This window comes from Neopsephotus bourkii, unplaced genomic scaffold, assembly GCF_033783945.1.
Source record: "Neopsephotus bourkii isolate Nb327-2 ecotype Australia unplaced genomic scaffold, CSIRO-AGI_Nbou_v1 NB_1825, whole genome shotgun sequence".
Taxonomy (NCBI): Eukaryota; Metazoa; Chordata; class Aves; order Psittaciformes; family Psittacidae; genus Neopsephotus; species Neopsephotus bourkii.
This window is the reverse complement of record NW_026902298.1, coordinates 6994780-7022658: the sequence shown is the minus strand read 5'-3', so window position 1 is coordinate 7022658 and position 27879 is coordinate 6994780. Positions and strand designations below refer to the sequence as shown.

Genomic DNA, 27879 nt, shown 5'->3' with positions numbered 1-27879 from the left:
ATCAGTTGAGCTAACCAAGGCATCTGACTGAACTGAGCTATGCCTATTTCTCCTGTGAGGACAGAGCCAGTATCAGAGGCCAGCCACCACCTGGTACCGGCTAACCATAGTCATTAAAAACCAACAAAGAAACCCATTTCCAGGTTGGGGCAGGGAGCCCCAAGATGCTTGCTTCACTTACACCCCAGAACTGAGACGGCCGCTCCCAGAAGGCAAAGTGGCCATCTCATGTTGTTACCTACAGGGTTATGTTTCCCTGTTCCCTTACACTATAGTGCTAGCTCTTTCCTGCTGCCAGCTTCGATTGCATTCAATGCATATGACTTGTTTCTCATGATAGACGCTTCTTGTTCTTGTTGTGTGTTTTGTGGCTGGTTCCTTTCAATAAGCAGTGGAAGACACACCATGCTTGTTCAGGTGCGTGATCGGTGATTATTACACAAGCAGTCTGTAAACCACTCTGGCCTCTGTGGAACTGCGAGGCCATGGAGACGGCTGCATCCAAAGAGCAGCACCTTGTGTTCAGCACAGCGGAGGTGGAGGAGAAGCCCTCCTGCAGCACAGAGCTCCTGCCTGCTGCGGCGGGGAAGCGTCAGCATGAAGAGTCTAAGAGTCTTTGGCGAAGCTTTTTACCTTCTCTGGGGCTGGTGTTTGCACTTGCATCATGGTCTGTCAAAACTAGAGAGAAAGTGAACCTTTAGAAGGGAAAGGGCCATCAAACCACTCAACATACCCTCATTTACAAAGGAACTATCACCAGGACAGTGTTGTGAGCTGTCCTGCACCGCGCTGGAGCTGTAGAGCACTGGTTTGTTAACACAGTTACTAATTAAACCATGCTGATGCCACTAATGACAGAAGAAAAGACAATGAGCCACAGGCAAAGGTATGCTGATAGGTGATGAAGTCTGCAGCTGTACCCAGGCAGGAACAGAGGGCTGACCAGCCAGAGCTGGTCATGAAATAGCAGCTTCTTTCTGCAATCCATTTTAGAAGAGCTTCAGATATGAGTTTGTCCTGCTCTGAAGGAAAACAAGTTTCTGAAGTGCTTTTGTGAGATGAAAACTCAGAAGTTCTGCTTTCAGGTAAAAGTGAGTCAGATTTTCTGTGAGCTTTTTCAGCTCCTTGTCCACTTCAAGCTCTTAAAACCTCCTACCAAAACCCACCCATACGCCGTTTCAAAAAGGGTCATATTCAGAATGAGAACCACTTTCTGTCAGTTTCTCCAAATTGCTGTACTAAAGCTTGTCGCCAGAAGTGCTTCTTCTGGCTTGAACATAATTCTAACTTGTCCTGAATTCCCCTGTTTTATAAATTGCCTTCTCCTCCAAACACCTACCAGAGCTGCTCGTATGGAGCTGCAAAGTGTGGAGGAACAGTAGCCCCCTGGGTGCTGCTGCTGCTTCCTTTTATAAAGCACAGGGCATAGCTTTCTGAAGAGAAAGTACATTTGTTTCTTGTCTTTGAAGCAGCTCCTTAACTTGCCCTCAGCACTCTGCTCACTTACTCAGATCAGCTGCTAGGTGCTTTAAAGCATCTTTTGGGTGGCATGGTTTAGTGTGAGGTGTCCCTGCCCATGGCAGGGGGGTTGGAACTGGATGATCTTAAGGTCCTTTCCAACCCAAACCATTCTGTGATTCCATGATCTTCAGTGAGTGACAGACGTTGTGAAGAGGCAGCCCACAGAGTCAAAGCTACTTCATTCAGGGGATGTAGCACTGGTATCCTGCTCACATCATATGGGAAGAAGGCTCTACCATCCCCTTATGCCTCTCCCTGGATATCTGACTTCTCTAATTCTGCACTTGGGGGAGCTGGAGTCACATTTAAGGTATGCCACATTTTTAGCAGGGTATCTAAGACTACATCTCATATAGAGACTGCTCAGAGCTGATCATGTCTGGGAACTGGTGGGAATGTTCAGAGAACACCAACCCAGACTGACTCAGACCATTGTGGCAAAATCCAGTTCACAGTCAATCTTTGCAAGAAGGAACAAGAGTATGTTCATCGGCCACAGCCCCACTTCCTTTCCTTTGCCATTTTCTGTTCGTCCCCCAGCGGCATTTCTGAGCATCAGCCTTATTTTACATCCAGCTGAGGTTTCTGCCAAAGCCTGAATGAGAAGCAGAAGCAGCAGTTACTGCTCTTTTGGGCTAATCTCTGAAAAACAAATGTCCTGAAACTACCAGTTTTACCACTAGAGCTTCTTCAAGTGCAACCTACTGTGACCAATGTAGAGCTCTTCTACTGTGCAGGTGATCTCAACGAGTTCGAGTTCAGACAGCTGAAAGCTTTTACTGCTAGAGGAGAGATTGCAGCAAGGACCACCAACTTAACAGACACTTCAGCATCTAGCCTGTGTCACTGACCTGCAACACCCCAATCTTCTGGCACACGCACGAAGTTGTAGCAGTTATACTGCAAACAACATAGTAAGGTCTAAGCTGGTCCATTTTCTCACAGAATATATTACATTGGTTTTGGTAGGAATATCCATCTAGATGAAACCTGCTTTGTTTTGCATGATTGAATATTTGGTTTACTGGATTCCTTATCCAGCAGGTTTGGATGTGGTGCTTTTGTGGTGTTTCTTGCCTTGGTATTTCTTTTTCAAGGAATAGCAGGGCACCTTACCTTGTAGCTCTGTTGCATTCTTTTCCAGCTCTTCTGTAGCTGTTTCTTCAGGCTTCTCCAACACGGCTGTCCCTGCCTTCCCATCTATGGTGTCTGTCTTAATAGTGCCGAGGTTTACCAAAAGTTGCATGACATCAAACTTCTCCGAAACTGCAATGTTCTCCAGCACTTTGAGGCATTTAAATGATTTAAGCTCACTCACGTTCTCCTCAAGAAAGAGGAGGTAAAGGCTTAAGTCATCGAAACACTTTGACTTCAGCTTCAGAACATCGAAAGTTGGCAGGATTTCATACACTTTGAGAATGCCTGAATTCCACCTCCACGGAACAAACATCGCATACACTACCAGTGGCATCACTAGAAGGTAGATTATCAGGTTAATATAGCTGAGTACCTTGAAGACACCGACAGCAATAAGCTTGCACTGAACCACGTCCGGAACAGCTGTGTCATTCTTTAAGATCCCAGTTTTGATAGTGCAGAGGAACTCATCACTCAAAGAGGACAGGCTAATGTAATAGCCCAGGTAGAGGCAGGCAACGAAGATAATTACTAGCGTGAGTAAACGGCAGATAATGTATTTAGTTATTAAGCATTTGGAATTCTTCTTTGTTTTCAGGTACTGCTCCACAATGGGGTATTTAAAGTGGCTTTCAGATATTTCCCACAGACTGCAAAAGAGAGGAAGGAAAAACCCCAAATCACATAGATCAGACACTGCAGCATTCACCTACCTCAAATTTCCAAGAAACCTGGTACTCTGAAACAGACACATGATTGGAATACGTCTTACTGGGGTACATTAAGGGTAATTTTACTGAAGTGAATAGAAAAACAACATAAGAGCAGATAAATGACGCTAACTACAGAAAAGTAGCACTGTAATACAGAAAAACAACACTCAAAGAAAGGGAAACTAAGAGACAAAAGAGCTCAAACACTGGAAAAAGGAAAAATACTGCTTTGAAGCAAAAAATATTTTTGTTCTTTTCCAGTACAAAACAGGTATAAAAGCAAAGCCATGAGGCAAAGCAGAATTCCCAGGCACTTGCTTGATAATAGCATGATGGAAGGCTTACTAATTGTCATGATATAACTCCACATTTTAAAGAACAGACCTAAGTCCCCCTTGCACTGGTTGGGCCTCTGCTTTGTACTGCTTTGCACATGCAAAGAGAAACGGGTACCCTGACCTAGGATGAAGCAGCAGTTGAATCTGGTTAGAACTGTGCACCAGTCTGACCAGAGAGGGGGTTTGCTTTTGTTGGGTTTGGTTTGGGGGCTTTATATGTGAAGCCTTGCAGACCTAGTTCAGAAAGGACAGGAGCTGGCAATAATAGGCTTTGCTCACAGCATGCAAGCAACTGCCAGGATCACTGAGAACTGAGGACTGCAGCCATCCCCATTTTCTTCTGCTGTGGTGGGTAAAACTAATTAACACCTACTACAGCTGAAGAAACCAGGACATGATCTGAAGAGCTCATCAAATACCGTCTTTGAAAACAGAAAGTTGTAAGTTCCAGCTCAAAGCAAACAGTGATTTCAGATGTCTTCCTTTTTATAACCAAGATTCAAAGGGTGTCAGGTCACCATTCAGACCTCTCCAATAAATTTCTAAGCTAGTGCAAGTGTCACATCTGTTAAAAGCTTAAGGAAAAGAGCAAACAAGCCAAGCCCCAGCACCTTACCTCTGTGTTAAGTTCTCATTAACAGCTGGAACCAAGTCAGCGGGGTCCCTGGGGTCTCCGCTGCGGATGCTATTAGCAGCTTTGATTGCCCTGTTATAGGCTTTGTCAAGTTCTTCCATAATGAATTTGAGGTCTGAAGACAGGTGAGGTGCTGCAGTGAAGCGCCAGAACAAACATGGGAGATACAGCAGGATAGCAACGAGCAGAAGGATGTATGGGAAGAACTGAAGGGAGGAAAAAACCATCAGATTAGGCTCAATCTGGATGTAAAAGAAGTCAGCCAGTCACCATCATTCCCTGTAAGTCTATTAAATTCCCTATAATTTTATTTAAATGCTTTTATTAAAACCCACTTATGTGGTTATTTGGGACATGCAGGGAAGCAAAATCAAGATTTTCAGAGAGCTCCAGTAACCTTGCTGCCTCTTAGAGCTTTGCCAGAAACTGAAAAAGGCAGAATAAAGTTACCATGGTCCTGATAACGTTTTCTTTGTATATTGAGAACAGCGCTGCTGGAGCCTGAAATTGAGAGGCAGCATTAACCTAAGGAACAACAAACAGCAAAGGCAGCTGCCAGAGAAGCTGATGGAAAGAAGAGGACAGTGTCACAAACTCTTCCCCCCAGGCACATCACCACTGTCCATAGCAATTGAAATGCTCCAGACACCAGCAGCATCTCTCCTGCTCTGCATTAGCTGCCAGCAGGTTAATGAACAGGCCCTTTATAGTGCTGCATCTGCCTGCAGACACAGATGTTTGTCTGTTCAGAGTGCAGGACAGACAGTGACTGTAAAGGATGCAAATGCTGTTGCAATATTTAAGGGTATTTAAATATTTCTAGGTAACTCTGAAGTGGAAACCAACACGCAACATCAGAATGGTCTGCTGCTAATGCAGCGCTGAGAAGTCAGCCCTTACACAGTCCCCGTTGCTTAGGGAAGGACTTGAAGCAGGTATAAAAGAAAACTTGAAGTCTTTCCATCTTTCTTCTAATCATCAACAAGTAGGAGCTTTTCACCATGGGATTTGAACTCTAATTCCCTCCAGCTGCTGGACAGATGGTGTTTTATTTTCTATCTGCTGTGATGTTATATTCGAGGAGTACATTCATACATAACATTGCCCTTACAGAGACGTGATGTAAGATTTAGTTAGACAAGCAGTTACTTAACAAACTATACTGCAAACTTGGCTAACCTCTGATTTATTCCATTCAACTTTCAATAAGCAGATTTAAGTCAAATCCAGCATCAGTTCCTAAGGAATTTTAAATCAGCTATGGTGAACAAACTTGAGACAGATTTAAGGCATCTTAAGTGTTACAGCCATGCACACATGCACATACATTGGAAAAGCCAGTGGAGAATTCTAGAGGAAACTTGGACTGAAGTGGAGCAGCCCCGCTTACATATGTAAATATCTAACAAGGTGAGAATCTGGACCTCCCATTAATAGGTAACTTGAAAGTTCTGTATGCATAAAAGAATTTGATGTTATTGAACATCATATATATATATTCTATATAATATTGATGTTATTGAATATTTGATATTATTATGTTATCAAGGAAAACTACTTTGAATATCATTTACTATTAAAGCAAAATCCTATGTTACTATTAATACTAGGAATGCATAAGACATATCAGCACCTAAATAAAACCTGATTCTTAAAGGTACTGCATCAGCGACTGTATTTATAATATGAACCATCATTCTGGATATGTGCGTTCTCTCCATAGGAGTCAGACTGGAAATTTGTGACACATGGTAAGACAAAGCCATGAAAAGCTCAAAACAGCCACAGAAAACGGAGGATGCTGTATTTAAAGGTCAGTTTTCCCTTGCAACCCCTATAAATTCGTACTTTATCTGTTTCTGCTCAGTAGCAACATAACTGAACTTGGAGAAAACAAATGCGACTTCAGTCTCTAGGTAAGCCCTCGAGAAAGAACACTTCGGGAAAGGCTCACCTCTAAAACTGAAGAAGAAATGCTGCGAGGATGGGGTAACCCACCAACAAGGTTCCTTTGAGCAGTGCTGACTGTAATTATGCCATACGTTCCACTAGAGGTAGCTATTCCTCACCAGCAAGGAAGCAAGCATGAATCCTGTACAGCTGTATCATAGGCTGTGGTCTGTCCCCTCTCACCTCACATGCTAGAGGGACTCAGGGGATTCCTTCTGACATCTGGAACTGCAGGGGACTGCTGATCTGCCCAGCACTCCCACTGAACCCACACTATCATCTGCACCACTAAACCATGCTCGCAAACGGATTACCGGTGGTCACCACCAGGAATTTCTTCCCTCCGGAGCTCTGACCTCACTAACGCCTCTCTTCCCTCTTTGCACACAGCAGATAACCTCAGACCATCTGCTTTCTCCCAGGTCTAGCCTTCCCAAATGAGAGGTAAAGCTCTGGCATGTCCAATTTGTTTTTGTAGGCATCTTGTCAACTCAAACCCAACAAACAGCTCAAGATTGTGCCCTTCACATGGAAGGGCATATGGTGGATAAAGGTCTCACAGGTCTAAGCCCTGGATGTCTTGGTCTACCCAAAGCTTTATAGTTTCATGTCCAAGCTCTTTCAGTCCTCTGAATTCCATATTATGTATAAGTAGAAATAGAAATAATCCATCTACAAACACAGCTTAAACGTATCTAAGCTTCTCTAAGCTGCTGGAACACCTCTTCCATACCCTTAACAAATGCCAGCTTGTATAAGATAGCTGCAAAGCCTGTTTGTCTTTACTTACATCTGTGTCACACACCTTTCAGCACCTGGTGCCAGCTGGAGAAAGAATAAATAAAGAAACGTCTGATTTAGTAAGGAAAGACCAAAGCTTCTTATGTTGCTTGGTACCACTTGGATTTGTTACTCCCTCTATTGGAATTTTACAGGCATCAAGGGATTTATGAATTCCCTTTCTGACCCCCAAAACTGGAAAAGCAACCAGCAGTATCTGATTAATCCTTATGATCTCTTTACCCTGAGGCCTTCAAGATGTGCAGCAAGAGACAAGACAGTTGACACACTGAAGTCACAGCCCAAAACCTCCATTGTCCCAGTCCTTACCTCTTCCTTTATACCTAGAAAAAGACTCTGTGGGCACATACTGCACTTGTGCAGTGCACTGGCATCAGCCCCATTGCTCTGGCCCAGACCTCCTCCAATGCCGCCCATCTCCCCTGCCTCGTTACAGACTGTTGTGTGTAATGCCTTCTTCCCTTGCCGTTCCTCCTCTCACCAGCTCCTTCACCACTGCCTCTTCTCCTAGTAGCACCACACCACTGGGACAAAGGCAGATTTGCCACATGTTTACTGGGCTCTCATCACTCCCACAGCTGTAGCTTATGGCAGCATGAGAAAACACCATGCAGCTCTTTTCTGAATGGTCTCAAAACCAGAGCAGCAGCGTGACCATTAGACCAGCTCACTTTGTTTGGAAACAAAAGCCCCTGTTTGTTAGCCCTTCCACAGCACTCGCTGCATCCTTATTGGATTCTGGCTGGTTTAAAAATGAAAGATATGCCTGTTCTATTTGTTAACAGCAGGCTTAGATCGCTAGCAAATTGCTTTGAACCATCAAAATGTAAGGCCTTGGACTGACAGGCAGAACTGAAAATGCAGAGTCATCTGGCATGAGTCCTAGGCTTCAGACCAACAGATCTGGATTATCCAACTCATCTGACTACATTTTACAGTCACACATAGTGACTTCCACTTTTAAGAAGAGGACTCTCTGATATTCACACACAGATGAGCACGTGCCATATGTCTTTCATGGTTTATGCATTTACATCCAAGGCACCAGATACGCAAGGAGGAAATACTACTTCAGTTTTGGATTGTCTGTAGTATTTAAGTTGAATAGGAAGTGTCACTGGCCTCAAGAACTGTATGGTCAAACATATGCCATAGAAAGATATTTGCTTAAAAGTAAAACTCAGTTTTTCCTTTACTATCCAGGTATCAAGTTCCTTTTCAATGGCAAGCTCACAATGTTGGATGTAAGACAGCACGAGATTGTGCAGCTGAGGAAAGATCCTCTGAAAGAGATTAGAACAAGAACATTATAATAGATACAATATCCTGTAATTCAAAATTTCTCCTTTCTGAACTTCATTAGTGAAAGTGCACTGAGGGCTACAACACTGTGCTCCAACCTGCCCTGACTCTTCCTTTCCTCTCAGCTGCAAGGAGATAGGGACAGGCAGAAGCCCATTGAATTTGGCACTCGAACACAGAGCAGCAGAGTTTCAGCCAGGCTAATCCAAGTTCCTGGAAGGTACTAGGCACGGGCAGTCTGTGATTAATATTGAGCATGAGACAGACAAAACGAGTAGCACATGCACCAGGGACTCAAAATAGAGTCCCCTGTATGTTTCCTGCTAAGAACTGCTGAGCTCCTTAAAGCTAAAGGTGATGGGAACAGGTTCACCTGATCTGCTTGTCCCTTTGTGTGATGGCACACTGGGTGGGACAGCAAGCTCCTGAGGAAGCAGAGCAATAGGAAGCCAAGAGATCAACTGCCCCTCATTCTATACTGCTGCAGTTCATTTCACTTGACAAACCTTTGAGCTCTGCATGCATTACAGGCTATGACCTCACTCCTCCTGAAAGCCAAGAGTATCTCATACCTCAGCAAGATACATCTGATAACACCAGAAACACCCAAAAGTTGTGTTAAACCAGTTTACTGGTGAGGCACTGAAATTCAACCCTTATCTGAGCAGAAATCTGTGCAGAGGATTCCTCCCTCCAGGCTAAAGATGTTTGTGCTCTGTGTCACTGCTTTTCAGCAAGAAACCGAAACAGGAGCTGCAGAATTAGTGCCTCTCTATCTCACAGCTGTACAATGAGAGTAACACATCCCACACGGCAGTCAAAGACAAAAAGAGGACCAGATCTGATGCTGGCTGCTGGGTAGCCTGTGCCACAGCACTCCACCAAGCCCTGCAATAGAGAAAGCATGATCTTTCTGGACAGTGATAGCTCAGGAAATAGGATCTCCAGTAGTGTTATGATGCAGAGCCCTGATCCCCCATCTCAGCACAGCACATTTTTTCCAGTCATGTTTTCTGCACTTGCAAAAGCAGCTATAAAGGTTATCATCAAAGCAAATAATTTATGCACATCAAAACGCTTAAACTTCATGGATGTGTGCTGTTCCCTCACATCACTGACCATAAACAGGCTGAGCAAATTTAAATCAACAAATACTATGAATGGAGAAGAAAAATAACCTGCAGTCTGAACCCTAGAAATCTCTTACCTATCTAACACACTGAACTCTTCTAAAGTCATGACCATTCAAGCACCTGCACCAGCTCCTCTCATGAAGATCATCTACACAAACTCAGTGTATATTTTCCCAAACAACTCTGTCTTCCCAGAGTTATCTACATTCAGATAAATATTCAGGAAGACACGAACCATCTTCACTACATTTCAGTACACACTCACAGCCTTTCACAGATAAAGGCACGTACAATGCTAACACTACAAATACTACAAGTGAATTTCTAATATTCCCATGACATGATTGTTTTCACCTTTGATTGGGAAGCCAGGGAAATAAGCTTTGAAGACCTCAGTCCATTTAGTTTGTTAGAATTCAGCTATCTGTTCAACCAGAACATATGCATGTATGTAGAAGAAGGGTTTGAGTAATCAGTTTGCATAAGCACGTAAGACACTGGACTCATGAAGCTGTCTTTTACAGATGCATTAGCATCACACTTTCCTGAAGGTGAAAGGAAAAGTAAGAATAAACCACAAAACAGTCTATATGTAACATCCCCAGCTTCAACTGCACTAAGACACAGTAAACACACAGCAAATTAAGAGGGCATTTAAAAAACTTATTTATAAACTCAAATATGCTTTTCTCACCCAAAGAACATATAGCTGCTAAAAGTGGTGTGACGCAAAAGGTGTTTTCAAGGACCTCATCTACAGACAGCTTGCCAAGGTCTGGATAACGGTGGCTGATAGATGAGAATCACTTTAGTAGCATTTAGAAAACAACAGTTTTGTAACCTTCAGTCCTTACTTCCCCTGGGCAAATACTATTGAAGTGCCTGCAAGCATTCTGGTTTCTACCATACCTAATAGTGGTGAAACAGTAACTTAAAGTCCAACAGCACAAAGCTGTTGAGCTGCACGGGTCTGAATTGCAGCCTTGAGAAAATGCCCTGGCATGCAGTACTGCACAAAGAAGGAAGCACTGAACTGTTTTCACTCTTTTCAGATGAAAATATTTCTCATTAAAATATGAGGTCTGGTGAGGTGTCTGCTCCTTCTCTTTCACATTTCTATTTGCCACTGGAAAGAGCCTAAGCAAAGGTACCAGCCCCCAAACAGGCTAATGTCAGCAGTGACAGGTTTCCAGAAGCAAAGGAATTAAGCTCCCTCTGGATATGACCTCATTCCTGTTTGAGCCAATAGAAGATGTTTCATTGGTGTTCAGGGCAGAATCATGAGCTATAAATGATTCATCATTCTGGTTGAGATACAGTCAGAATCCCAAGTGGATCTCAAACCATACGTGACTATTTTTACCCCACCTGTTACTTACTTGCTGTTTTGATGCAGCTCAAAAGCTGTATTTCTCCAGTTTCAGTTAGTAAGACTAATGTGACTGAAGTAGCTCTAACGCTACACTCTAAGAATGGTTTACAAATGCATCTGCATTCAGGTTTCCTTGATCTGCCAGCCCCTAATCCCTCCAGGATGGGCTTTCGAAGGGAAACCTGAGGAATACTCGGCAAACTAAGCTGTTTAAATCAGAAACAGTGAGTAACAAGCACCAGATAACAATTATGATTATAGCCATGCCATCAACATAATGGAGAACCTCATGGGCAAGGCAGGGGTTGGTGCATTTACAGACAAGCAATTAAAATAACAACCCACATGCTAAATCTTACTTCTGTTACAAATACGGAGTATTGTCAACAAGGTAAGTTTCACTTCATGTATACAAAGACTTCAGACCCACTCTTTGTATGCAGTGCTTTGAACAGGTCCTGCAGCACTTGCTCTGCATTTTTACAAAGGTCTGAGCCAGACAACTGACCTCTCCCCGCTGGGCCATTTGCAAAGACATCTTCTTTCTTCTTTGTGTCAGTCAGATGAACCATTTCCCTGCATTTCACACTGGTATGAATCCACAGAACCATCTACTCCTTTTACCTTTCTTACCTTTATCTTCCTCCTTCATACTCACCAGTTAATAATAAGACTAGAAAATAGAGGGCTTAAAACAAAATCCCTAGAAATCTCTTATCAGAGGCAGCTCCGCCCTAGCAATCCAGATTTCAGGGCTAGAGCGAGGCCATCACTCAATCCCCAACTACCCCTCAGCTTGCTTGGTTGCTGTTGTGTCTGGTGGCTATCAAGAGCCAGTAGATGATGCTCACTGTTCTTCTGCTTCTGTTTGTATAAACCTCTCTGTGCACTGTGTATGGATTAAAAAGTTGGCACCGTGCAGTCTCCTCCTCCATTAGACTGCAAGGACTGGGACGGCCCTCTGTCCCAGACAAAAAGCTTGTTTCACTCCACTTAATGACCAAGCTAAGTTTTATCAAAGCCAGCTGTCAGGTGGAGCACTCATCTTTAGAGACAAAAAGCAAATGATCTGCACAGGAGCGAACACGTGGCTCTTCCAGCCACATCACCACTGTCTGCTCCTCTTTACCACCCGTTTTCAGACATCAGTATCTCTGTTCTAACACTTCAGATACACACAAGAAACTTCTTGAGGGAATTAAGCCCTAATGGAAAACCCCAGAAGAAATGATTATATATCGGCTCCTTCACTGATGAAGAGGAGGAAGCCTTGGCATTAAACTAAGAATATAGACAAGGACATGCCACAGTCTCTTCTTTCCCCTTACTTACCTGTAGACAGTCTGTTTCTCCCAGGAAACAGACTCGTTTGTTTCAGCAATTGTGTACTCAGCAACTGGGTACCCAACTCATTTTGCTTCCTGCTAAGGATAGTCCAGTGTGAAGTTATCCCAGGATCACTGGACATTTCAGAACCCCTGTTCTCCAAGGAGAGAGGCGCTGGGCACCCTCTAGGAGAGCACTGGACTCAGGTAAGCCAGAATGTTGTAGTGTGCTCCTCCTCTCCGCTCCAAAACAAGCTTCCAAACTGATAAATTCAAGTGCTGGGAGAGATCTCCCAGAACGGAAGGGACAGCAGAAAAAGGTGCCCAAGCTTCAGGGACTGCCCAAAACTGGAGCATACATTTTACTGATAACGAATACAGTGCAAACTTGTACTCTGAAACAGGAAGGAAATGGGAAGGTTTCAAGTTTTCTGTAATGCAGCCTGGGTTTGATAATCCTTCAAAGCAACCACATGCCTAGAACAAAAGCAGGGCAAGTTGCTGCAAGTTGGCTTCTTCACCAAAGAGCTCAGGGTCCTACTTTCTCTCTGTACTATACTGTGTACTGTCCTAGGGCAAAACCTTTGACAGCACTTCTGACAGCACAGAGTGTGCCAGAAGGAAATCCATTCATTTCAATCAGAAATTGGGGCCTGCAACCTCATTCTCCCCCAGACTGTAATACAGTGCCTCTGTAAGTGGCTTTTTTATGGAGTCTTCCAGCATGCTGATGCAGTGAGATGGCAAATGAGTCAGAGTATTGGAAAGAACCTGAGGTGCTTTGCACTGCTTCCCAGAAAGCAGAAAAAAAGCTTTAGGTGCTGTTTTAATTAAAACTGGGCCTAATTATCCCCCTGTCCCTATATGTGCATCCCTGCCCTTGCACTGCAGAGTCAAGCCTCCTCTCACCCAAGCTTAGGAAGGTTCCTTTTCCCACCAACATCACTGTGCTCCCCCAAATGTGCTCTGCTGAAATCTGCAGAACAATGAGCTTGTGCATCCCTTACAGTGCAAGGCTGGGGAGACAACCCCAGTCCTGCCTTCCTGCAGGGGTTATCGGCCCCATGGCAGCCTCCCAGCAGTACAGCAGGCTGCTGCTGGTCCTGCAGGCAAACAACAGCCGAACACCTTCAGATACCACAGTGGGAACCAAACATCAGTGTTAGTAGCTGTAACACTGCTCCTGCATGGAAGTTGATGAGCAGTCAGTAGAAGGATATTAACTAATACTGGCCACCAAACACCATCTGCAGCCCCCAGGGCCCAGCTCAGAAGGAAAAGTGGCTAAGCATGGATTTAGCAGGTTAAGGTGAGGCACCCAGCCTCAGACTCAGCTGTTCAGACATGCTTCTTGCAGCCAGTCTGAAGGATATTTACAAGGAAACCTCACACACCATTAAGCTATCATGGAGGAACTGTGGGGAGAAGGGCCCTGCATCAATTCCTGAGATTTGCTAGTCAGCAAATTAACACGGGTTGCATAATAAAGTATGACTGCTTAAACTATTAGTCATGGCCAGCAAATGAGGAGACTTCAGCTACCAGCAGGTGACTACAGCATAAAAATCAAGATAAAGAGATGGGGTAACAAGAACTCATTCTCTCAAGAGAAAGGGGCAGCAACGTATCCAGGTTTGCAAGTGGAATTTCCACCCATGTCCCAGCAGCTTCAACTGGCCTCTGTAGAAGACCTGGCTGAACTGAGCAGTGGAGGAGGCTAGATACCAACAGACTGTTTAACATTCATGAAACACAAGACTGCTGGGTCAAGGCTGTGAGTATAATTAACCAGAGAAGGTAGTAGTGAATCATTACTGTTAGTGATTCGAGTCAGGAAATGAATTGGATACAGTCCTGAATAGTCTTTCAGCAGAGCTGACTGGATAATGTAAGCTGAGGTACAGGATACACCAGCAAAACCCAGCACCCTACAGGTGCTGCAGGTCCCAGGCTTCAGATCCCTCTAACTTCTCCTCTGCTCCCAGGTGACAGAAGGAGCAGGTAATAAAAGGACTGGGGAAGGCAGGCACAACACCCCACATCTGCAGAGCTCCAACAGCATTTCTTACTCTGGCATCAGCACTGCCCAAGCAGGGTGACGCTGCCTCCCACACTGAGTCAGCTCCAGGCACTGGCATGGCACTTACTCAGTTTGTAGCTCCTGCCAAAGGTCAGCTTTGAGCTCACTCAAGTATCTTGGTATCTATTGCACTTTTTACCCATAAAATAAGCCTCTTACTGTGCATTCAGTATGATGCTGCTTCACCTGGAACAGCGAAAGCAGCCAGAGCTCATGGTTTGCAAGGGAACAGCCTGAGGAAGTGCAGAAGAGCACACTGAAGACAGGAGTTAAGCCTGTTAGTACCAGTGAGGAATTTCATCTCTCCCAGAACTTCTCTCTGCTATGAGTTTCTCTGAATGAACAACTGGCCAAGCATAACACAGTAAAAATACAGTGTGTTTTTACTACCCCTTTTTCCTAAATAAGCTTTTGATAAAGCATTAGGGCGGTTGTTTCGTCCTTTCTGCTGGTTTTAAAACTGTTCCTGGCTAAAGCCAGGTGAGGAACTCAGCTCCAGGGCAGCAGAGCAACACTAACATTGCTTTTGTGTCAGAGAACTGGTGACCCTTTATTTAAAGGCAGAAAGCACCTCCTCTAGTACTACCCTCTTTGGAAGTAAGGGAAAGAAAACATTCTCTCTAAGAATAGAGTCAAGTCAAAGCCAAGGACTATAACAGAGCAGAGGAGCAAGTGAGGCAAAGGCAGGTTTCTAAGCAGGGACAACTTTTCCAGGAGAAGGAGATCTGTACGTACTTTATGCAGCCACAGAGGGATGTTTTCCAAGTTGTTCTGGGATGGTTGCTTCTGCTGCACAGCTGCCCAGCAGTAGGAGTCCACATAAGCAGCCTGTCGCCAGGAGAAGGAGCTGGGTGCAAAGCAGCTTATCTGAGCACCTGCGAAAACAAAGCAAAAGTCATCACAGCCTCAGAAGGTTAAAATATAACCAAAAAGAAGTCAAATTTAGGAAGAAAAGCTCACACTGGAGATTTCATGGTATGCAAAGCTGTTACCTTAAGTGATGGAATGAAACACAGCAGCTGTGCAGGGGGGAGATTCACCAAGTTCCCATGGCACCCAATGGGTTAAACACCCACAGGGACTCTCTGATGTCTCCCAAGGTTTGAGACTGCATATTAGAAGCACTTGTCTTTTAGATCTGTTTTCATAAATTTGGGGCAGGATGTGGCCTTCAAGGCCTGGCTCACTTGCACTTGACTCAGGTGCACCAAAGAGGAACCAGCAGATATAAAGTGTCACCAGATAGGGCTGGTTTCCCAAGGAAACCATCACATGCTATCATGCCGCTCTATTTCCCAAATGCACAACCTGCAGCTTACACATTTATTGAAACAAGACCTCAAGCACCACTCTCAGAGCCCCTGCAGTGATGCAAGAGCAAGTCCGGCTCAGGCTGCTGCCACTTCTCCTGCCTCTGAGGCTCTGCATGAGTTTTGAGGGGTTCAGATTATCCATGCAAGAACAAGGATTCCCTCGTAACTTCTTGTAACTTCTGGCAGAGCAGCAGTGGCCCCAGACACCTCCAAAGGGCACCAGACCCTTCCTCACAGCACAGTGACATGCTGTGCCCAGGATCAGGCACACCACCATCATCATCATCATTATCCCCACTCATTCCCAGTGCCTCTCCAGCTTCAGATTGAGATCAGGGAACTAATTCGACAGCAAGAGCAGCTAGCAAGGGTGGTGAGGCACTGGAATGGGTTGCCCAAGGAAGTTGTGAATGCTCCATCCCTGGCAGTGTTCAAGGCCAGGTTGCAAGAAGCCTTGGGTGACATGGTTTAGTATGAGGTGTCCCTGCCCATGGCGGGGGGGTTGGAACTTGATGACCTTAAGGTCCTTTCCAACCATAACCATTCTGTGACTCTATTTAGTCAGCCTCAGCCTCAGGGATAAACTCTGTGTCTTCCCACGCCGTATCTCAATGAGGAAGAGTGGTTATTGGATATTGGAGTATCAGTGGCTCATACGATAAAGCTGATAAAACAGGATGAAGGTTCTGATTTTCCTAATGAAGCTTTGACGGTGAAAGCAAAAACACTCCACACATTTCCAGCAGGCTTTCATAAATGCTGAAACAGGATAACCGTTTCACCAACTGATTAGACAAACTGGACTGGCTCTTCCATGAACATCCCTCTTCCAAGACCAACCTCAAACACTTCCTCCAACACACAATCAGTATCAAAAGACCAACAGGAGGGAGTATTGCTCCTTTTTTCCCCCTTAATATAGTCATCAAAGTTAGTGCTGGTTGCATTGCTATGTGCTTTATGGGAATTTTATGTAAGATCGTCTCATTCATTAGGCTTTTTGTTAGTTTAGCTTTTAGGAAGTAAGAACTTCTTAACAGGAGCTGACTGCATTCGCCTTGTAACTTGTACAGCCTCTTTACAATGTAGTATAGCCAAGGAGCATTATGAATAAAAGCCTTTCCTTATGAGTCACTATTATAATTATTTCTAAGGCTGCAGCATCGTAAGGACATGGCCTGACCTGTCACAAGCCTCCCTTATGGAAAACAAGTTACTGTTTATCAGAGCAGAGCTCATGTGATTTAGCCCACTTGGCACCAGACAAGCACTTGCCCTCTCCCAAAGCTTTGGGAGTTTCTGCTTTCCAGAGGATTTCCATTAGCTGGGGAAGCTCAAGAAATGATACACTGCAGACAAAGGGGGGGAAAGAGAAGCAGGGGAGTTGGAACTAGATGATCTTAAGGTCCTTTCCAACCCAAACCATTCTATGAGTCTATGATAATTGAGTGTCTGTTTGCCACTGGTAGGGACCATTCATGCCCTGTTCTCACCACTTCAACCTCCTGCTGCTGGCTGTGCCCGGTGTGAAGCAGCAAACAAGTGACCCTTTCAAAGGGTGAGCAATGAGTGTTCAGAAAGATGCTTTATCTTATTCATGTCTGTGTATCTGCAACAAGAAACACATTCCATGTGTTCATTCGCATTAGCGGGTGGGAAACCACTGAAAATGACAGAGTGTCTAAACTGGTGAGGAAAAAGGCAGCCAGCCTCCTTCTCCAAAGAGCTGTGTGTACAGCTTCAGACTAGAACAGCTACAGGGATGCCAGTGCTCAGCAGAGCAGTGAGCCTCTCTCTTCCCATCCCCAGGGTTTCAGCAGGAACACTGAAACCCTTTGGCAACTTGGCTTGGGAGCCAAGCAGATAGAGCTCGACACCAAGCAGAAGCTGGGGACACTCTGGTTACTGCACTGGCTTTTAATTAACTTATTGCAGTCCTGATTGTAAACACTTGTCATTGTAAATTACAACTTTGCATTAACAGTGGTAACGTTGGCAGAGTTTGTTTATTGTGCATGATCTAGGCAGAACACAGAACACTAAATGCCTCCAAAAATCGTCACAATTTCCCATCTTTTTCCTTCCTTCCTTCTCCCCTCCAAAGGAGTAATAGCAATAAATCTATAAGGATGATTTACTTTATGTTGGGCTGTTCTGGAGGAAGGGAAAATCTGCAGTTTGTGTCAGAGAAGAAATCAGGAAAAGGGCCAAACACCATTCATAGACCCACATGCACAGGGCTGGTTTATGAAAGGCGTTTAATAGCCCTCTGCTATCAAAGGAACAGCCTCCTGGTGACATGAAACCATTCCCTGTTCTTCCCTCCCACAAGTAATAGAAGAGGGAAAATGAAAGCAGCAGCCAAGCCCACAACAGCAACAGGGAGATAAAACACCCAGGGAAAAGGATGAGGGATAACAAATGACATCGCTAAGCAGTTGCCACAACAGTCTTCACCCAAGTTACCATTACACTTGGCAACACACTTTTTGTAAGCATTCCCTGGTACTAAATTAGCTCTGGAGAGGCTGTGATGGGATTTGATTTATACTTTTGCAAATAAATGAGGATTAAAAAAAGCCACTTCTATGGTGGCCCTAAAGAGAAACCACACAAAAGAGCTCCAGGAACTTGAGGCAGCAAGAGGTGTGCAGCCTCGTGTGATGTCACCTTTACAAGTGTGCTGAGATTATCAGACGGAGCTGGTTGCTGACGCCAGGAATCCCTTGCAGGCATGGAACAGAGAGCAGAGTACGAGCCTGAGTCACCACAGCCAGCAGGCAGCAAGGCCGAGCTGTCACCCCACCCAGCCATGGCATGTCTTCATGGGTGCTCTGCCAGCAAGAACCAGCCATTTCCTCCGTGTCTGCACCAGGAGAGCCCTTTTCCTCTGCAGATGGCTCCTCTGCAGCACTGTGAAAGCCAGCCTGGGTTAACAGAAGAGGTCTGGGCCCTGGTAAAACCTTTTCATTCCCTTTGCCTAAGTCTTGCAAGCTCATTTGGGCAGGGTCTGTCATAAGGTGTCTGATGATGCCCCAGTCCCAGCTGGGACTTCTCAGAGTTGAGATGCAAGCAGTGGGCCTACTCCAGCGCCTTTTGCCTAAATGGAGGGGAAAATTCTGCTATCGACGCTAAATGAGCAGGATACAGTCACTTTTGTAATTCCTGATGTTCATGTAGATGATTTCCAAAAAGAAACATACCCACAAAAAGAAACTCTCAGAATCCCAAGGGAAATCTCACATCTGAAGGAGAGTTCCTATTCAATGCTTGACTGCTTTGCTGGGCTGCAGAGGGCTCAGCATCTTCTGCCTGCACCCTTTGCCAAAAAGAGCAAACCCAGCGAGCCGGACTGGTTTCTTCCTCAGTGGCTCAACACCCCCTTCTGATCTAAGCATCTAATTAAGAAACTCCAACTAACAGAGAGTACTTCCAAGAACCAGTGTTAATCATACGCTGGAATACCTTTCCTGAACCAGGATCAGGTTGTTGTAGTTGACGGCATTAAACCTTCACTAAGTAATGATCTGATTTCTAATACACTGCAATCACTGCAAAAAGGATTGCATAAGCTTGGATGAAAACCTAGCCATTAATTACTACCACAGCTTTCCACAAGGCAAAATGAACCAGCCATGATAACCAAACACCTGATGCTACCTAGCAAGAATTACACACCTTAGTAGCCACTAAAGTAAAACCCACAAACAAGAAAATCAAGGGACACGTTCACAATGCACAGACTGCCAGGCACCATCCAACACACATTCTCCATCCCAACATCAAAACCATTTCAAAACATGAGAGAAGATGACCAACACATGCCAAAAATAAGCAAATGTATGTGTGGGGTACACACAAGCATTGAGAGCAGACCAGAAGGAATGATTTTATTAGATTTATTGATGCTTCTCATGGACCAAAGGGGCAGGTTGGGTCGAAGAGAACAGACACTATGTTTAAGAAGGAAATATGGAGAGACACAAATGGGTGCACTTGGGAAAAGAACCTGTTCCCTGAGCTTTGCTTTGGCAATGGAGCAGTAGCAGAATGTAAAGCTCAGCTGATAGAGTGTTTAAGTGGAGGGGGTCAGAGGAGCCAACAAGTACCTTCCCCTCTCCATAAGGCTGCAAGTTACCCCTCAGAGAAGTCTCAAAGTCATGTAGTGGGGAAAGAGCTGGGTGTTTGTCAAGCACTGCCTTCAGAGCAATAGGTTTTCTGATTCATTGCCCTCAGAGATAGGTTTTTTGATGGGAAAAAAACTTGAGCATGAAATTCCCACCACTGAAATTTAAGGAAAACAAACAAAAAATTCCCTTCCTCTGAAGGAGAAACATCTCAAAACAGCACCAATGACCATCTGGCTCCACTGCCAGCACTGGTGGTACCCCAAATCACAGGCAATACCAGAGGGCCATGATGCTTTCCAGATGAATTCAGGCATCAAAGCAGCTTACCATCGCTTCCATTGGAAATACATCCTGGCTCTGTAGAAGTTAAACAGAAAAGATTTCCTCACCAACAGCTGCACATGTTCACCCAAAGACAATTCAGACTTGACATTAATGTTTTCACAAGCTTGTTTTGACATCCAGGCAGGCCTGTCCCTAATGGTGGTGACTTCTGCTCTTTACCGAGCACTCCTTGTATGCCAAAATGCAGCACAGCATGTGCTGCTGTTCTCTGCACCTCTGATGGAAGATGCTTTGGGGTTCAATTTGTCTGGAAGCTCCAGACTGATGCTACTCACACACTTGTTGACTCAGTCCTGTCATTAATGCCCCAGGCTTCAGAGCATCCTGCCCAACTAAATGCAAGGGGTGCAAATGCCATCTATTAGCATACAGACTGCTTCAGCAGCACTGGGAGATGTTTTGCAAGCTCTTACCCAGCAGCTGCCACAGCAATAGTCTTTGGCCTAATTGCACCCAACTTCACTTTAGCTCCCAGCTCTTATGGGAGTCACAAGACAGGATTATTACCCAAAAGCCTCCCCAGCAACCTGTGAACATGAAGGGAGAGGGACACCAGCAGGCAGCAGGAGGGGGAAGGAGCCTAATGCAACAGTTAGGACTATTTTTTTTGTGTATTTTTATGATTTAGTCTCACAATTGGGTTGCTTTTGGGCTTTTCCTTCTGATACATTTGATTCTTGTGACTATTTGAGGAAGCTGATTAACCTGTATAGTGATACAGGCTCAGCTGGACACGCAATAAGGGACGCTGCAGATAGGTACTGCTGTGCCTGTGGCACCCACCAAATCTGTTGGGATACAGCACCCAGAGTTCCCACTAACAACCCTCACCCTGTGTTTTCTGCTGGCCAAAGCACCTTAAACCCTACAGGCAACCAACTGGAGGGATGGGACCGGAATCAAACAAATGATGGGAAAAAAGCTTCCCAGAAACTGGGTGGAAATTGAGTGGGGCAAGCAGGGATTGTCATCACTGAGAGCCCAAAGTGGTCGATGGGGATGTTAACCCCATGGTGTGTAGTGTATAGGGCAAGTCTCCACTCTCCCACTTTTGAGTACCCTCCAACATGGTAAGATGCATCAGAGAACATCAGAGGGAAATAAAACTTTTTGGTGCAGCAGATGTTCATTTTGATTCCTGCAGATGCTGTGGGTTGGACCACGGCCAGCTACCTGCTAACCCAGCATCCTGCCACAGCTGACAAGACAGCAGCATTACCCAAGCCTTCATGCTGATTATATCCAGGTTTCTTCGGTGTCTTTACAGAACACGTGATGGTTTCCTGGGAAGGCTTCCAAGGGGTTTTCATGTATTTTAAAACAAAGAGAGATGCTAAACCAAGAGGATTACTCATACCAGCTATGTACAAGCCATGCACACCCAAAACCCAAGCTGAACATGTAAGTAAGAACGGGTGGTGGCCACAACAAGATTCCCTTTTTCTCCCCTGTCTAGCTCTCTCCTTGCTTCCTCATCTCCCTTCCCAGCCATCCCCTCCCACGTGAAGCTGCAGGGAACACAGCCAGCACAGGCTGCTTATGCAGAAGGTCAAACAACACTGTTCGGTGACAAGCAGCTGCTGGGCTTAAGCACATCTGAGCAATTCCCAATTGCTTTCTTACAAGAAAAGATGCAAACAGAATCATAGAATAGTTAGGGTTGGAAAGGACCTTAAGATCATCTAGTTCCAAACCTCACACTAAACCATGTCACTCAAAGCTCTGTCCAACCTGTCCTTGAACACTGCCAGGGATGGAGCATTCACAACCTCCCTGGGCGACCCATTCCAGTGCCTCACCACCCTAACAGGAAATAATTTCCTCCTTATATCCAATCTAAACTTCCCCTGTTTAAGTTTTAACCCATTACCCCTTGTCCTATCACTACAGTCCCTAATGAAGAGTCCCTCCCCAGCATCCTTATAGGCCCCCTTCAGATCCTGGAAGGCTGCTATGAGGTCTCCACACAGCCTTCTCTTCTCCAGGCTGAACAACCCCAACTTTCTCAGCCAAATATTTGATGCCAAGTGGACAGCTCTCACATCTGCTTTTCTTTTGGCTGCAGCCCAAGCCAGCCACTAATATTTTTCCCCGAACTAACTTGGAAACAAGCCTCTGCCAAAATTACGCAGCTTGTTTCAATTTCCTCTCTGCTCAACTGAATGTACCTGCTTAGGGTTGCAGTATCCTGCTACAGGCAGTGCCTTGGTAATAAAGATCTCTGTTTTCAGCTAAGTTGTTGACAGTAAGGAAGCTGTCATCTACAATATACACACACAGAGCTTAAAAACTGGAATCTCAATCCTGGCTCAAAGCTGCTCTATTAAAACCATTTCTAGAAGGACATGTAGTGACAGAACAAGATACTAGAGATAAGTTCTTCCCCTTGAGGGTGCTGAGGCGCTGGCACAGGGTACCCAGGGAAGCTGTGGCTGCCCCATCCCTGGCAGTGTTCAAGTCCAGGTTGGACAGGGCTTGGAGCAACCTGCTCTTGTGGAAGGTGTCCCTGCATGTGGCAAAGGGTTGGGACTGAATGAGCTTTAAGGTCCCTTCCAACCCAAACCATGCTGTGATTCTCTGGTTCTATGAAAATCAGAGTCATAGAAAAATTACACAGACAAAATTATATTAATTTGTGGCTCATCCATTACTGAAGGTGCCCTTATCTTTTTTATTTTTTCCTTTATAAGAGGGATTGGTGATTTAGCCACATTTTTATGGTTTCTGTTACCAGACTGATTGTCGTGGTTTAACCCCAGCCAGAAAGCTTGTTCACCCACTCCCCCCTCCTTCTTCCCTCCCCCCCCCCCCCCCACTCCTGGAGGGACAGAGAGGAGAATCAAAAAGAATGCAACTCCCACGGGTTGAGATAAGAACAGTTTAGTAACTAAGGTATAACACAAATCACTACTGCTACCACCAATAATAGTAATGATAAAGGAAATAACAAGGGAAGAGAATACAACACCTCAGCACCAGGCGACCAATAACTCCCCCCCCCAGCCTGACCAAGCACCGAACAATACCTCCTCCAACCCTGCAGTCCACCTAGCCCTTCCAGGTAACTCCCAGTTCCCTCCAGGGCATGATGTGCTGTGGTATGGAATACCTCTTTGGTCAGTTTGGGTCAGGTGTCCTGTCTCTGCTTCCTCCTGGCTTCCCCTCCTCCCTGGCAGAGCATGAGGCTCACAATCCTTGGCCAAACCAAAACATCATTTTTATCAGCTCTGTTCCCAGCCCAGAAGTCAAAACACAGCCAATGCACCAGATACCAAGAAGGAGAAAAATGACTGCTACTGCTAAACCCAGGACACTGATCATCTGTAGTATATTCATCCTAAAGACTGACAAATAATATAAGGAAATAATGCCATATAAATAGGTACTATTATATAAATTTCTTATATATATATATTATATTCCTTATATATATATCATATATTCCTTATATATAAATATAACAAAATAATGCCATATAAATAAAAAGGCCATAAACAACATAAAGAATACAAGCATACACAACACAACCCTCACAATACTATTGTTATTCCCATTTTCAAGTTCCCAGAATATAATTATATAAAATAACGCATAATTGTATAGAATTGTATAAAAAGAGCTCTAGCTGTAAAGAGGTAGCAGGTGCAGGCTTTCAAGCAGCAAAGCTTTCTAGGGCTGACAGAAACCAGCTCAATCACAGCTAAACACTGCCAGAACCAGCTTAAAATCATCACAGACCTGCAGTTGACCATGGGTTTCTAAAACATAATCGGAAATAAAGCTAGTTCTCCTCCTGCCCCTGAAGGATACTGAAGCATGGTCCTGTGCATGGTTCTGGTGTTCTCAACATGAGAAAGACATGGAGCTGTTGGAGCAAGTCCAGAGGAGGGCCACGAGGATGATCAGGAGACTGGAGCACCTCTTGTATGAAGATCAGCTGAGAAAGTTGGGGTTGTTCAGCCTGGAGAAGGCTGCATGGAGACCTCATAGCAGCCTTCCAGTATCTGAAGGAGGCCTATAGGGATGCTGGGGAGGGGCTCTTCATTAGGGACTGTAGTGACAGTACAAGGGGTAATGGGTTAAAACTTAAACAGGGGAAGTTTAGATTGGATATAAGGAAGAAATTCTTTCCTGTTAGGGTGGTGAGGCACTGGAATGGGTTGCCCAGGGAAGTTGTGAATGCTCCATCTTTGTCAGAGTCCAAGGCCAGGCTGGATGGAGTCTTGTATGACATGGTTTAGTGTAAGGTTTGGAACTAGATGATTTTAAGATCCTTTCCAACCTAAACCATTCTGTGATCCTATGGTGCTGGCACCCCAGGACTTTTGGCAGTGCTTGCTGATTGGGATTTCCATGCTTCCAGCAAAGAAATCCTCTGTGATACCCAACTGGAATCTCATTTATTTCCCCAAACTTCTGTCAAAATTAGAAGTTACTTGGTGGTTTCGGAAAACCTCCATGGCTTTTTAAACATTTTAACCATTCTTCACAATAAACAGCAACCACATGTAGGAGGAAAATTGCAGTTGCCTTACACAGCACCACAACAAAACAGGAAAGCAAGTGGGAAGGGAAGGTGACAGCTCGAGGTGCCAGGAGAATTTTAGGTGGGAAGAATGCAATTATCCCAACAGAAATAGGTTCTGAACATTCATTTTTGGAATGTGTGTTCAATTATTGCACCTGGAGGCAAAAATACATCCATGCACTCACCGCTTTCACAAGCCCTTGGATTCTGAGCTGCTCTTCTCGACCCAAAATGGACCCTACCATTTTCTCTCAGTTTGGCACTCCTGAGCTTTCTCAAAGTACAATTACATCAGGAAGCATTTGAAACCAATCCTTGCTTTCTATTTTATCACTGTTTGAACACCAGTGATCACATAACCAGGTATATCCTGACCCCGAGAACCTCTCTATCCCCAGAAAAGCCTTAGTGGAAGCAGCTTTGGGATCTCCCATAAGCAGCCAGCCTGCAAGGCCTGTGTGTGATATAGGTGACAGCCGTAGTAGCAGCACAGCTGATATAGTATCACTTTCTGTATGGAAACCACGTGGTGCAGTTTCACTCACGCCATGGGCCTGGCATATTTCCTTATTTTCATATTTACCTTTCCAATGGAAGAGCTCAGTTTTATACCCTCCTAAAGGGTTCCCAGGGTTATAAGCAAAATAAAGCGCGTGCAAGATGTAGCACACATTGTAGTTCTTGCGTTATGGATCTACTGCAGTTCACAGATTCAATTTGAATTAGTTGGATATGGAAATATACATAGCATGCACTGAGGCCCAAATATTTGACTAGTGAAGATAAGAACCTTACTCATCTGAAAGGAAGGCCCACTTCACCAAACTGCAATTCAACTGCATTTTGGAGTTTTACATGGGGAAGGAAAATGAAATAAATACTTCTGTAGAGTTCATAAAAGAGACCTTGAATACACAGGCACTGCTTTAACCTGGATCCAGCACTTTTAGAAGAGAAGCAGGAGGAAGAACTATGGGGCCCATACACAAGCTAGTATAAGGAAATGCAAACCTCTTTAATTACTTTAATGCTTTAAGAGGAAGAAATGTGCAGGTATCGGTAGCAAATCCAAAACTAAAAGCAGCAGGTTAGATTACAGAAATAATGCTGTTATCTATCCTGTCTCTGACTGACCAGAGGCTAGAATCTGGTCTTGACATTCCCATACATGACTGCTCTGTGTGGCTATTGCAGGCCACAGTGATTTGGGTCATACCCACATCTGTTGAGACAGGTGTGTAGCTAAATGTAAATACAGCAGTTTGGGGCATCTTAAGCAGCCTGGTATCTAATTAATGCTATACCTGATGGGTTTTGCCCAGATTCACCACTAATTAATGCACAGCCCCATTCCAGCTTCTACTCTCTTGACATTAGCTTGGCTCAAACCTATAGATAACGTACCTCAGATACACAACCCTAAATGCCAATAAACAGGTACATGCAGTAAATCAAACCCTTTCTGAAAGGGTGAAAGTCCTACGATTCACCCTGTATCAAAATGGTCAGTTCTGCATATCCACCTTTAAAATCTTCATTCATATAATGCTATTTAAATGCTGACCTATTCTTATAAACAAATAGATTTATAAGTGAGCACCCAAAAGAAGACTCCGGGGAGACCTTATTGTGGCCTTCAAGTACTTAAAAGGGTCCTATAAGAAAAATGGGGAGAGACTTTTATCAGGGCCTGTTGTGATAGAAGGAGGGGTGATGGTTTTTAACTAAAAGAGGGGAGATTCAGGCTGGATGTGGGAAGAAATTCTTTACAATGAGGGTGGTAAAACACTGGAATAGGTTGCCCAGAGTGGTGGTGGATGTGCCATCCCTGGAGACATTCAAGGCCAGGCTGAATGTGATTCTGAGCAACCTGATTGAGTTGATCATCTAGATTTCCCTGCTCATTGCAGGGGGATTGGACTAAATGACCTCCGAAGGTCCCTTCCAACCCAAACTATTCCATGATTCTATGTTACTTCTGCTTGACCTTTGGATTTAAAAGTCTCCTCATCACTCTCAGGAAAGGGCTGGCTACTTGGCTGCTGCACAAGCGCTTCTGTAACTTGGGATGGGAGAAAGATAGGAAAAGAATGAGGAAAGCTGTCCCTTCTCCTGCAGAGCACAGCTTCATCTGCCGATGTTGAGCTGGAACAGCGCAGCAGAGCAGGTGACAGCCTCGGAGAGCGCTCCCAATGCCCACCCTGCCCCGGATCCGAGGAGCAGCCTCGGTCCACAGCGGAGCCCTCCCCCGCATTCCAAACACCGAGGTCCGAGACCGCTTCTCCTTGGCACCCGTCCCTGACAGCTGCCGAATGACAGCGAGATCCTGCAGCACCGCAGCTCAGGGGCAGACCCACGGCTCGGCACGGCTCGGGAGGCCGCTCACAGCCCGGGCTGAGCAGCGCTGGGAACAAAAGGGGGCACGGCTCCATCTCCCCCCGCATAGCACCGCCGCGGGAGCTTTACTCAGGAGGGAATCCCAGCGGTAAAGGAATGTGCCAAGGAGGAGGCGGGCATGGGAAGGGCGGGAAAAGCCATCCGGGATGCCCAGGTACAGGGGAGAGGTTGAGGCACCGCTCCCAGGGATGCTCTCCAGGAGGGCTGCTCTGCCCATGGCCCACTCCCCTCGGCCTAAAGCCGCCTTGCACCGTACCCATGAGGGAGTACGCCAAGGAGCCGCCTTGTACCGTACCCATGAGGGGAAGCCCCCCACCCACCCCCGAAGCGCTGCTCCGCTCCCCGCCCCGCCGAGCCCTTTGTCCGCCGCGGAGGGGCTGTCGCGGAGGCCGGTTACCGATGGAGATCTCCTGGGCGAAGGCGAGGGAGATGAGGAGCAGCGGCAGCCCCACGGCGATGCAGGTGACGATCTTATCCAGCGCCAGCTCCAGCCGCAGCCCTTTGTACCGCGTCTCCGGCGGCTCCTTCAGCAAGAAGTCGGAGAAGACGTACTCGGTGGCGATGTGCGCGATGGCCATGGCGGGCACGGCACGGGTCGGATCGGCCCGGTACGGCCATGCACGGCCCGGCACGCTTCGGCTCCGCCCGGCGCGGCTCGGCTTGGCTCGGCTCCGCCTCTCCCGGCGGAGGGGCTGTACCACGGGGCTGGGCCTCAGCGCCTGGACCGCGGCGGGATGGAGGAGCCGAGGGGCGTTGTGCCCCCTGTGTCCCAACGGATGGGGGCTTCTCGCACTGCACTTTGCGCCCACCGCATCCTGCCCTCCAGATGGGCACCGCTGGGGAGAGCCAGGCTCCGTCTG

The 27879-nt window shown here is 45.6% G+C and overlaps 1 protein-coding gene across 1 annotated transcript; it reads right to left on the bottom strand.

Annotated features, from left to right (window-relative positions):
• Positions 1-405: 405 nt before the first annotated feature.
• On the bottom strand, positions 406-27879 carry PANX1 (pannexin 1). Its single transcript, XM_061343514.1, has 5 exons — positions 27417-27879; positions 15042-15181; positions 4326-4549; positions 2638-3308; positions 406-678 (listed from the first exon to the last, which is right to left on the bottom strand). Exons 1-5 carry the CDS (start codon positions 27595-27597, stop codon positions 593-595), a joined length of 1302 nt encoding a protein of 433 aa, XP_061199498.1. The 5' UTR covers positions 27598-27879; the 3' UTR covers positions 406-592.

What these genes read in the sequence shown, in the direction of transcription:
- PANX1 (XM_061343514.1), bottom strand. Translation starts at nt 27,597, where the DNA reads ATGGCCATCGCGCACATCGCCACCGAGTACGTCTTCTCCGACTTCTTG. An exon ending in TCCCTCTGTGGCTGCATAAA is followed by an intron (nt 4,550 to 15,041) that starts GTACGTACAGAT and finishes TCCTCCCTTCAG; the next exon opens with TTCTTCCCATACATCCTTCT. An exon ending in AATGAGAACTTAACACAGAG is followed by an intron (nt 3,309 to 4,325) that starts GTAAGGTGCTGG and finishes TCTCTTTTGCAG; the next exon opens with TCTGTGGGAAATATCTGAAA.